General features: G+C 34.8%; 1 protein-coding gene across 1 annotated transcript; it reads right to left on the reverse strand.

Annotated features, from left to right (window-relative positions):
* Positions 1-226: 226 nt before the first annotated feature.
* Positions 227-1,192, reverse strand: LOC101835377 (olfactory receptor 1038-like). Its single transcript, XM_005065053.2, has one exon. The coding sequence runs from the start codon at positions 1,190-1,192 to the stop codon at positions 227-229; it is 966 nt and encodes a 321-aa protein (XP_005065110.1).
* Between the last annotated feature and the right edge of the window lie 11,866 nt (positions 1,193-13,058).

A 13,058-nucleotide genomic window follows, 5' to 3' on the forward strand; every position in this document is an offset into this window, starting at 1 on the left:
ATCTATCATCTAACTATATATACATATACATCCATCTATCATAAATCTGTCTTTATGCATATCATCTATCATATATCAATCATGTATCTAATTCTCTATCTTCCATTGTGTTTGTCATGCTAGCAAATACATAGCAAATGGAAGGACTTTACTTATCAGAAGTATGAAAACAATGAATTTATTTCACAGATAAAAAAGACATGTCTGTACATTGCATTGGCCATAGTCAAGAAATTCCTTTCTTGAGGTGCCTTAGAGGTAGGAAATAGCATTTTTCAAGGGTTTTCTTCAGAGCATTCTTTACCTCTTGGTTTCTTAAGCTGTAAATCATGGGATTGAGCATGGGGATGACAATTGTGTAAAATACTGAGGCCATTTTGTCTGTGTCAAGGGAATGGCTTGATTTTGGCTGTAGATACATGAAGATGAGTGTCCCGTAGAATATAGTCACAGCAGTAAGATGAGAAGCACATGTTGAGAAAGCTTTGCATCTCCCTGCTGTAGACTGGATTCTCAAGATAGCAGCTACAATGAATAAGTAAGAAATCAGGACAGTAGTCAAAGAACTGATCATGTTGAATCCAGCAAAGATGAATAATAGAATCTCCTTGATGCTGGTATCTGAGCAGGCAAGAGCCATCAGAGGGACATCATCACAATAAAAGTGATTGATTATATTGGGACCACAGTAAATCAACTGGAAAGTAACTATTGTGTGGAGCAAAGCAACAGCAAAGCTGTAAATGTAGGGACCAATTACAAGCTGAAAGCATACCTTCTGGGACATGGCCACCATATACAGAAGAGGATTACAAATGGCAACATAGCGATCGTATGCCATTACTGCAAGGAGGAACATCTCTGAAATCAAGAAGTTCAGGAAAAAACCAAGCTGGGTTGCACAAGCATAGAAAGATATAGTCCTTCTATTGGTCAGCAGGGTCTCCAGGAACTTGGGGGCTACTGAAGAGGAATAGCAAAGGTCCACAAAGGCCAGATTGTTGAGGAAGAAGTACATGGGGGTGTGAAGTCGAGAATCCAACCTAATTAATGAAATCATTCCAACATTTCCCACCAAAGTGAGACTGTAGACCACTAGAATGAGCAGAAAGAGAATGATTTCTATCTCTCTACAGACTGCAAACCCTAAAAGAATGAATTCTGTCACAGCAGTATTGTTGCTTTCAGGCATTTCTTCAAATGTTAACAGCTGAAAAGCAAAAACAAAGCAAGATAAGACTAAGACAAATTATTGGGGGATACAAAGATATTGATGTAAAACACAACTGTTTTGTATTATTGTTATTGGGACAATGTTGTTGAATACAGTGGTAAAACAAATATATCAATTTTCAACTCTCACAATTGCTTCTAATTTTTTAAATCAAACAAAGGCAAATATTAGAAACAGAAACAAATTGGGCTGTGGTTAATGTTCAATAGTTAATTATTTCCCTAGCATATATAATTTCTCATTCATAATATTATTGTCTATTAGACAAATTACTAATAGTTCAGTGTGGGTGGTCTGAAAATTTGTCATTTTTATTTACTTTCCTTCTTTTGAACATTTTTTACCCAATGTATTCTTCAAAACATAGATACCAACCCCTATTTTGCTACATAAATACAAATATAACCATCTATGTATCTGTGTAACTATGTATCTAGGTACCTATCTATGTACATATGTACCTATTTATGTATCTATTTATCTATTTATCTGTCTGTCTGTCTGTCTGTCTGTCTGTCTATCTGCTGCCATAAATTTTCTCACTCATCTATTTAATTTCTAATTGATAGTGTCAAAGCCCATTTTTAAAAAAGGGTGTGAAAATGAAGCTAATGAACTCACCTGGGAAGTTAAAAGAATTTTAATAACTTAGATCAGCATTTTAGGAGACAGATGAAATAGAAAATCAGACTAAGATGAATACTAGCCGGTACCGGTACAGTTTCAGACATGGGAATGTAAAGACTGCACTTCATTTCCGGTCCTCTGTGGCAAAACTCTTTTAGGATGCTGTGAAGAAAACAGTGAGAGCTGTGTTGGCACAGGATACTTTCATTTAAAGCTTCACCAAGATAAATCTTATTTTCTTTCCTGGTATATCTGTAGTAAAAGGAAAAATTATAAAACACATGAAGTCCGATCAAAACAGTTTTATTTTCTATTTCAATTCTAAAAGAAGATTACCCTCATTTGTGTGTAATACCTCAATCACAAGTCTCTATTTGACATATACTGTCTTTCAAACCATTCAAATTTTTTGTTACAAGATAGACAATTCTCAGTCAAACAAATATTCTTTTTGCACAAGAACTGATGATTTTATTAATCAATTTTTCTGTAGCATTTGCAAGAACCAAGAATCAGTTGAAGGCATACGTACTTTGTGCATAGGATTGTGGAAGTGTTACTTGTGTGTGGGCATCAGTTTTCTGTAGCTTCAGGGTACCTGGATAAGTTCTGAGTAGGAAAATTAATGGAGGACTTGATGGAGAGTTCTACTGAAAACAATCAGAATAATGTCTTTTCTTACTTGGCTATGGAAGAAATCGTGTCCTGAGTATTGCCATTCTCTTTAAGGATCTTCTCTAAGTTAGGGATTGATACTACTATATATATATGTGACTGTGATGTTTCTTATTAAGTGTTAATTCCTAGTATTTTTAAACAGTAGTCTCCCAGGTCACTGCCTCTCCTGGGTCTAACTGGCATTTGGAAATTCTAAGAAAATGCTGGTCTCTGAAGGCAAAGGTATCACGAGATCATAAGTAAATAAGAATCATCTCATCCACCATGGAGTAGCAGGATTTGCTTGCATGTATGAATTATAATTTGTGTCAAAAGCACAAGACCAGATTTGAATGAATAGTAAACCATGGAGGCAACGCATCCCTTTCTAATGCAGTGACTTTGCTTTTTTTTTGTTTGTTTGGTTTTTTTGTTTGTTTGTTTGTTTGTTTGTTTGTTTGTTTTTCGAGACAGGGTTTCTCTGTATTTTTTTGTTTTTTGTTTGTTTGTTTGTTTGTTTTGGTTTTTTGGTTTTTCTAGACAGGGTTTCTCTATGGCTTTGGAGGCTGTCCTGGAATTAGCTCTTGTAGACCAGGCTGGCCTCAAACTCACAGAGATCCGCCTGCCTCTACCTCCCAAGTGCTAGGATTAAAGGCTTGTGCCACCAACGCCCGGCTTCTCTGTATTGTTTTGGAGGCTATCGGTCCAGCCTGTCCTCGAACTCACAGAGATCCGCCTGCCTCTGCCTCCCGAGTGTTGGGATTAAAGGCGTGCACCACCACCGCCCGGCAGTGACTTTGCTTTTTACGTTCATCTCTTGCTTTGTTTCCAGCTTAGTTAGAGGGTTTCAGTTGAATAATTTGTTTCAATAGCTCCTAATTTTGTGTGTTTTTTTTTAAGTGAGCTAGGGATTTTTAAATAGATAATTTGTGTCATTTTTTCTTTTACTAGTGTAAAAGTGAAAATGACAAAATTATCACTATTTAACATATGCATAGCTATTTTAAGTATTTATCTTAAAAATATTATTTGAGAACTTTATGTATTAGCCCTAGATTTATATAACATCCACCTAGCTCATCCACTTCCAATTCTTATGTGTTCTTTGCCTCCTAAGTCCATCGCTTATAATTTGAAATTTTATTATACCTATATTCATATATATGCATATATATAAATATATTTAAGCACTTACCTTTACATTTTTTTTTAATTCTTCATACTTGCAGTCATGTCTGGGCAAGCTTAAAATGACTGCCTAGTTAACTGACCAGCTAAGGAATTATATAAGTTATCTTTGTTATTCACTCACAATAGGAATTTAGACAAGGTTGTTTTTACTAAAACAGTTCAACAAAATCAACTTTGTGCTTATACGCATGTAACAATGATTAATAAAGAGAGCTCTTGAATTTAAAAAGGCATGGAAAGCTATATGGAGGGTTTGTGGGGAGGAAAAGGAAGTGAGAAACAGTATGTCTTTATGATAATCTCCAAGAGCAATTAAAATCTACTAGCTAGATCCATAAACTTTTAAAAAATCTTGGAATTTTAAAAACACTAATAGATATGATATTTTGCTATTTGATTTTGAAGAATTTTGTAAAAGCAAACAATCTTTTATGACATAAAATATATGTAAGTTTATATTCAAAAGACAGCGTAAAAGGTGTACTAAGCATCCTCTCCCTGTAAATACTCATTAATTAGGGGTAACTTGACCTTTGATATGATTTATTTCGACTCTTAAAATAGTAACAAATGTAGCATTTATTTATATAAGATTTTCTCTTAGTCTTTTAGTATCCAGTCTAATAAAGCAAGGAAGAAAAAATAATTTAGTGTTTTTATGGGATTCCTGAGTGTGTGAATGAGTGAGTCACTGATTCTTGGTTTTTCTCTTGGTCTCTTTTTTTCTGTTGATTTCTCTTGTTTTACTTAGTTGCAATTTATTTTGTTATAGTTTGATGAAATTCTTTTTTGGTTAAATTAATTTTTGTTAAATTTACTTAATTTTAGTTACCTGACAGTTATGTATAATACACATATATTTTGAAGTACCTACTCACACAGTGCCTTCCTCTGAATATAGACTATCATGTTCTATCTACTGTTTCTATTTCGATCTGGTTCCTTTTTGATGAATAGTGCATGGAAGCCTTACTGAACAAAAATCCTTTCTCTGGGCTCATAACCATTACATCTATTCTGTTGGATTTTTGGCTGATTATAATTTCATCACATCCTCCATTCACATAGTACACTGTTTATGCCCACATATGTTTCCAGGGTTTTTTGCTCATTTAAATTAGAAACAAGCTTGTTTCACATGCCTATCCCAGCTCTCTCTCCCTCCCCTCCTCTTCCACCTCCTCCAATCATTTTTGGTTCTCTCCTAGGTCTCTGCATCATCCAGCTTCTGAGTCGGGGCACACTAGGCAGTTTCAGGAGTGAGCTCACTCTTGTGGCATGGGTCTCCTTTCTTCACACAGTTGGCTGTTACTAAGACTTCATTTAGTGATTAGCTTATTTTAGGGCATTTATTTAAAATGTCAATAAACTACAAGTTCCAAATAGTATCCATTGTCCTTGAGACAAAGTAGTCAACAAACACAGATAAAATAAACAATTTTAAAGAGTATGTGCTAGTGGAGCAGTGTGATATAAATGCACAGTGCAGAAGATTTTCCAAGACTATATTCAATTATGAAAAAAATCTATGACTATAGGAGAAATGACAGCATGGGAACCTACTCTAAAATAGAAATTGTCATTTTATTGAAATTAAATATAAGGAAGGATTAAAAGAACACTGTTGAAATAATTTGTATTACTAGTATAAATTTAATGAATTTCTCTAGTTTCTTCATTGGTTCATTAATAGAGCTTTTATTCATTATTGTGAGCCTAATTGTTAAGATTGTTATAGAACTAACGTCTCTTGCTATGACTGAAACTATTTTCTTATATTATGAATTCTTGAAAAATGGAGTAAAATCATTTATGTTTTATGATGCATCTATTTTATAGATTATATACATTCCATACTGATATACATATATATATATATATATATATGTGTGTGTGTGTGTGTGTGTGTGTGTGTGTGTACACAAAAGTTTAGAACATACATTTAAACAGAAAAACCACTGGTCATTTGATTTTAATTGCATATTTGTAATTTACTTTAAAGGTAGAATTGACTTCTTTGAAATATTAGAAATCCCTCTTTTATGAAATATACTATGTTAACTTATTATTTATGAATATTCAATTGCCTTATACTGAATTTTCTCAATTATTTAATTTTATAACAATTCTGTGATCCTTCTCTTTTTATAAATGTATATGTGTACATGGTGTGTATGAGGGTTTGTACATGTTCCATGAGTGGTTAGTATCTAAGTGAGTGCATGAGCATGTATACACACTTGTGTATAGAGGCCAGGTGTTGATACCCAATGTCTTCCTTGTTTATTCTCCATTTTGTTTACTAGAGTGGAGTCTTTCTCTATACTCCAAACTCACAAATTCAGCTAGTCTTGCTAGCCAGCATATTTCAAGTACCTGCTGTCTCTGCCTACTCAGTTCTGACATTATTGGGTCACCATGTCCACTGGACATTTACATGAGGTTTGGGAATTTGAACCTAGCTCCTTAGCTATACAGCAATCACTCTAATAACTCAACCATTTCCCCAGCATCTACTTTTTCTTTCCTGTGCTATAGTCAGTAGGGTTTTATGACTGACAGTGGTGGGTGATTAAACAGCTAAGCATGGGTGCATTTGTTTGTATAAACAAGTAGTAACTGACTTCATAAATACATGTAAGTATTTAAATAGTTTTTATTGGCTCTTCTTGTACAATCTTCAGAAATAGTAGAAAACTGTCTTCTCTTTGCTAATAATTTAGTCTTTTCACTTTCATTTCCTTGCTAGCTTGCTGCCTCTTCTATATGCCTCCTGTAATGTGCTACTCTCCTACGGACCCTTTCACTAGAGATTAGTGAAAAAATGTGATGATAAAAGGAACATCTACATTTCAATTTCATTTACTTACATGGTAATTGAAATTGATTCATAACACATAAACTTTATTATGGTGTTTTTTCTTATTGTAGCTTTCCTAATTCTATATTGCAATTTTAATAAATACTAAAAAATTAAAAGTTTTCATTGAAAGAATGTCTTCCCTATTCATATTTTGATTTAGTATTTTTATTTTTATGTGTCTGTGCTTGTGTCTGTGTGTATGTATATATACATGTGTCCAGGTATCTACAGAGGCCAGAAGAGGCTGTCAGATATCCTGGAGCTTGGTACAGAGATTGTGAGCTACCTAATGTGGATGTTGAAAACCAAACTCAGGTCTGGAAGAGAAGCAAGTGCTTAGCCTTCTCTCCAGGTCCCCTTTCTTTATCTTTTGCTCCTAATGTATTGGCTCATGCCAATATACTCAAACAGTAAAAAGTTTATTAGAATAATATTTATAACATAAATATGAAACAAATAGACACATTTTCTTGACAAAAATTAAAATTTTCACTATCTAATTCTATCAGTTTACATTCTTTTTTATATCATTTTTTATTTTAATTTTAAATAGCTTGTTTTACATGCCAATCCCAGTTCCCTCTCCCTCCCCTCCTCCCGTACTCCCCTTCCCCCCCTCCCTCCCACCCTATTGCCAAATCCTTCCACATAGGGGATATCTAGAGTCTGTCATTTTACTCTTGGTAGGGTCCAGGCACTCCCCTAAGAGTCCAGGCTGAGAGAGCATCTCTCTTTGTGCTATAGGCACACGAAGACAGTTTGTATACCAGGGATAGACACTGATCCACAGCTCAGGGCCCCATAGGTTGCCCAGGCCTTCTTGCTGACACTCACATTTGGGGGGGTCCAGATCAGTCCCATGCTGGCCTCCCCACTGTCAGTCTGGGGTCCAAGAGCTCTCCCCTGTTCAGATCAGCTGTCTCTGCTGCTTTTGCCAGCCCATTCTTTGCTAATTTGCTCATCACTCCTCTCTCTCTGTCATTGGGTTCCTTGGGTTCAGTTCAGTGATTAATTGTGTGTTTGCCTCTGCTTCCATCAGTCACAGGATGAAGGCTCCCGGATGGTTATAGACATCAAGTTCATTATCAGGAATGGGCATTCGAGGTGGTCCCTCCACTATTGCTTAGCTTGCCAATTGGTGTTATCCCTTTAGATCACTCGAGGTCATTCTGGTGCCTGATCTGTCTTCAATCCTATGATTCCCTCTTCCCCCTATTCTACCCCCACCCCCTCAACTTCCTGTTCCCCCATGACCAACTCCCTTCCTCTTCACCCCCTCTCTTCTTCCCAGGTCCCACTCCCCCCCACCCCTCGCCGTGTTCCCCATCCATTCAGAGGATCTTGTCTCCATCCTCTTCTCTTGGGTACTATGCAAATATGCCTATCTTTTAGGTTCTTTCCTGTTTCCCAGACTCTCTATCTGTGGTAGTGAAGACTGGCACTATCCTGATCCATGTCTAAAATCCATACTTAATTATTAAATCCATTACTTAATTCTTATTATCACTACTTTCAGTGTTTCTTTTAAAATTCAGGGAGACTCTAAGTGCCCGTGTGTAGGTTCTTTGTGATGCTTTCCCTTGTAAGCAAGCATGCATGGAATTACTTCTGAATCATAAGATAGCAAAATTTTCATACTTCCTAATTAAGCAAGTTTATGTTAGGATCTTTTATCTAGGATGACACGTGGAAACATAGGTGTTTGAGGCTGTTTTGTTTTCAGAAAATGATCAAGTTATAGTCATAAGCACCATATTTAAGCTCAGCTCAAAATGCTATTATGTTAAGCAGGAATTAATAATCAATTTAATCATTTCAGACTACTACACTTATTCAAACTGTTTACACAGAATATCCCTTCTCACATTGTTAAGATGTACATGAGCATATATGAATTTTATTTCATATCTCTAGGTGAATTAGGCCTGTAATGATTGACTCCTGATTTCTCTGTTGAGTAAAGGAGGGTGTGTCTGTTAGTTTCCTTTAATGTTTTCTGTATATCAGTACTTTCTAGTCATACTTAATGTCAAACATTTTAATTAGGTGAGTAGTTTGCAGTTCCCAGTCAATGTGAAATATTTTAATAGGTGCTCATGTTCTCTAATTATGCAGTGCTCTGTAATATCTCAACACAAACATTTTAGGAATCCTAAGTCCCTGCTGTTGTCCTTACTGTAAAACATGAAAACAGAGAGTTTGATGATTCTATTTCTAGTCAGACTTCAAAACTTCAGAGGACCTAAGATAGCAAGCAAAGTGGCATTTTCTTTAAGTGCAGTTTTTCATCTCTTGGTTCTAATTACACAATTACTGATCATTTGGGAAAAGAAACTGAAGCCAGAGTTTGTTTCAGTGTTGATGATGCAATTGTCTCTGTGGGTCTTATTATAAAATGCTTCATTGCAAAGATAATTCCCTATACTGTAGCCTCATTTTACTTGTTAATCAGTTTCCAGGGGCCTTATTAGACTGAATGGTTCTTTAGCTTTTTCTTGGGGACATATTATCTGAAACAGTTTCAGCAAACACAAAGTTTCAACTTTTTCATTAAGATTAATGAATTTAGTTTGAATATGTTGAGATAATTGTCACTCCCGAGGGACAGTTTTTTCTACTACATTGAAACACTTTCCTCTGGGAAAGGAAACAGTTTAGTAGGAAATATTTGAGCTGGCTTTTACTCAGTATATGCTCAGAGTCTTTTACAATTTACCTGGGCACTCGTGGGATGATCATAAAGTCCAAACCTCAATTACAGAATGAAAATATTACTTATAACACAGGACTATTTAATATCAATATTACCAATAAGAGTGCCTATGATATGTCTTAAACAAGTTATTAAAAATGTGTCCTATACATTGTGTTATTAATCCTCACAAGAACTACATAATTTTGATTAAATTTCTTAATATATCAGATAAGAAAAAGAAGTCTCAAGTTATACATATAATTTGTCGACAAGCAGGATTGATGCTCTTAGGTACTACTATACACACATTATATATATGTATGAAATTATATGTCTATATTTATTTAGTAATAATTAAGCACACACACAATATATATATATATTATCCCTTTAGTAACTATAACAAACTTGTATATACTAATGTCATTTGTAGTAGTAAAATAAATAAATAAATATTGTAGTGCTTAAGTAGATGATACACAGATGGAAGCATAGGAAGATAAATTAAAGATAGATTACGGTTATTTGTTTGACTAAACTGTACTTGTGGTATCATGCTTCTTTCTGGGACCATCTATGTTTGTAACACTCAGTTTTAAACAGAAACCTGCCAAGTCAGTTTAGCAAGGACCTCCAATCATCTATGTTTAAAAAGTAACTCTCAATATGCAATCAACTTACTCTTCTCTCATATTAAGTGATGTCTGAAAAACATGGCCTATTTTCAGTAATAGTTCAGTCAGTTTTGTTTAACCAGAATCCCCTTTATTCCTTCTGTTTCCTTACAGTCATTTAAAATCCATTCATACCCCCTCAATCCTAGGGTTTGGGGCCCCACTTTTCCAATCTTATTTTAGTGTAGAGCCTGATGTCTACCACATTGGAAAAAAGTCATGTACATTGTACCTACTGTGATGAAGCTAAATGAAATAATTGCACAAGTGCCACAGAATACATTTGTTGACCCAAACATACTAGGTGCATGCAAAGCAGAATGGTTTTATATATCTTTTTTCTTTCTATTGTATAATTATTAAGATTAGTTATCCTAGCCAAAGCAACTTTTATTTTTCAACCAAGATTCCCATTTCCTTACCCACAAAATATAGTGAAACAGTCCAATTTCTCATTCTTTTGTTTCTGTTTTAAAAAACAGGTTTTTTGTATTTATGTGTATGATTGTTTTGTATGAAGGTATGTATGTATGCTAATGTGTGACTAGTGTCCATGGAGGCCAGAAGAGGGCCTTGGACCACCTGGAAACTGGATGGTTTGAACTGTTATATTGGTGTTAGGTTTTGAACTTGGGTCTACTGAGAGAGCAATAAATGCTTTTTACCACGAAACATCTCCCCAACTCCTTTTCTTTTTCTTATAGGTTCATACATACAAGAATTTTTCTTTATTTTGGAATTTTATTCATTTTATGATAATGTTACCATTTAGTTCTTTTCAAATTATGATATAGCATTGCACTAAGTTTTAATTTTAAAGGACATTTTGGAAAACAGTCTCTGGTAATATTCTTACGAAGCACTTCTATTAATTTTTTTCTACTATAGGAGTTATATACAATATGAATGATTTAAAAGGCTCCATGAATCTACGGCCTATTCATGTGGGCTATTTTTCCTCATTTGTGATTCACTGGTTGCAGCTGGACTTTGTGCCTTTTCAGCCAACTATGACACTAAAATTATTTTTATTTTCCTTGTATTCCTTTATACATACACATACATACATATACACATAAATATGCATATATACACAAATGTATATATGTATATATACATACATACATATATACTATGCCCTTTAACTGTATAATGAAATTGTGCTACAAACACACGGTGGGATTCTATTTAATGTCACAGAAAAATGAAATCATGAAATTTGAAGACAAATTGATAGAAATTTAAAATACTTTATTTTATATACTCACTTGGAGATAGGATCTTCATGTAGGTATTGTGGATATTTAGGAAGCAGGGCCTTGTTTCAAAATCATAAGGTACTGGGACCTTAAGAAAATTGTAGAAGCCTGGAAACCCTTTTCTTTCTGAGTTACAAAGTAAACAGTTTGCTGAACCATGCTCTCCTGCAATCATAGGAGGTCCAAATCAGTCAGAGCCTCCTAACCATGAACTAAAATTAACATTTCTCTTTAAAAGTTCAGTTTTTCAGGTTTTTCATTTTAATAACATCAAGATAATTTACTCACACACCCACAGTTTAGTTAGTGGATACTTTCTATTCCTGCTCACCCAAACCTGTTTCATATCAAGTTCATGTTTGGTTGCATGAAACGAACAATGTACAAAAAGCCCAAATTATCCCACTTGAAGAATAAATATCCTAAATTGTAATTATCAAAGTAATGTTTCAAGTATCTCACTGTTTAAAGTACTAATTTCTACAAACTTTAAAAATAATTCTCTTTTATTATTTTATGTGCCTGGGTGTTTTGACTGCATCTATACTATATGGTACAAAAGGCCTGCTGCTTGTGGGGTTCAGAAGAGGGCTTAAGATCCTATAAAATGAAGATACAAATGTAGGTGCTTGGCGTCAAACTTGCATTCTCTAGAAGAACATCTTAAACAATGAGTCAACTCTCTTGCCCCCAACCCTATCAATTTTTTTAAAACGTTAACAATTCATTTCCCCCAAACATTTTAGAATTTCACCTAAGTATAAAGAGTTAATTCCCCTTTCAAGTAAATTGTCAGAGTATGAGACCATCAAGGCAAAAGTAAGATGACTTTCAGTGCACTTGGAGACTTGTCAGATTTCTGAGAAGGATCAATGTATAGTACTTCAGAATCTTAAATAAGTGGCTTAGGGGATGCAGAGAGTAGAAACTTGATGATAATGTATTATAGGTGAAATTTAGCTGGAAAGAGTTCTGTGAAGGGAGCCTCCTGCTAGAAACATCTGTCAAAGAATAGTGAGACTATAACGTACCCTGACTTACTTTCCTGATGTCATGTGGCCTGATATAATTTTCCTGTAACCAAACCCAATGTAGCTCAGCTATAAGGCATTCTTGGCAGATATAGTCTATGGGAATCAGGAGTTCTGTATTTAAAAATCAAGAAGTTAATGTTCAGGCTTTACTGGTTTGTTGATATGTGATGATCTCAAGGTTCTTGACTATGTAAGTTTCAATTTCACATTTGAAAATAGAGATAAATGCAATATTTGTAGTATCATTATAATGACTAAAGGCTGTAATCTCAACATCTCTTGAAATGTTGCTTGGCAAAACATGAGTGACATAATAAACCGCTTGTGGATGCTGTTGCTATTAACAGCATGTTTTCATTGTATTCCACAACAATTGATGTTGAGGGATAGCTAAGATAATTTCATCAACTGGAAGACTCAATGCTTCCTCAGCTGTCTACATACCCATTTTACACCAGGGGTTATTGAAGTTGGTTTTAAAGGAGTCCACAATTACCCTGATAAAGAATTAACAGGTTGATGGGAGATGCCATTCTGAAAATCTGTCTCTTATTGGTTGTTGAATAAAGCACTGTTGGCCAATAGGGAAGCAAGATAGGTGGGACTAGGAGTCAAGGAGGATTCTGGGAAAGAGAAACACAGGGAGTCATGATGTAGCCGCCATAGGAATAAGAGGTCTGGACCCTTTCTCCGGTAAGAAAAATACTTAGATTAACAATTATGAGGTAAATATTTAAGTCAGAGATAGCCAGTAAGAAACAAGCAGATGGCCAACAGCTTCATAATTAATATAGCCTCCTGTGTGTTCTTTTGGGACTGATTCG

This window comes from Mesocricetus auratus, unplaced genomic scaffold, assembly GCF_017639785.1.
Source record: "Mesocricetus auratus isolate SY011 unplaced genomic scaffold, BCM_Maur_2.0 Super-Scaffold_100004, whole genome shotgun sequence".
In the NCBI taxonomy this organism is placed as follows: Eukaryota; Metazoa; Chordata; class Mammalia; order Rodentia; family Cricetidae; genus Mesocricetus; species Mesocricetus auratus.

Bases quoted from the DNA above. Each gene is read 5' to 3' on its own strand.
- LOC101835377 (XM_005065053.2), bottom strand. From the start codon at position 1,192: ATGCCTGAAAGCAACAATACTGCTGTGACAGAATTCATTCTTTTAGGG.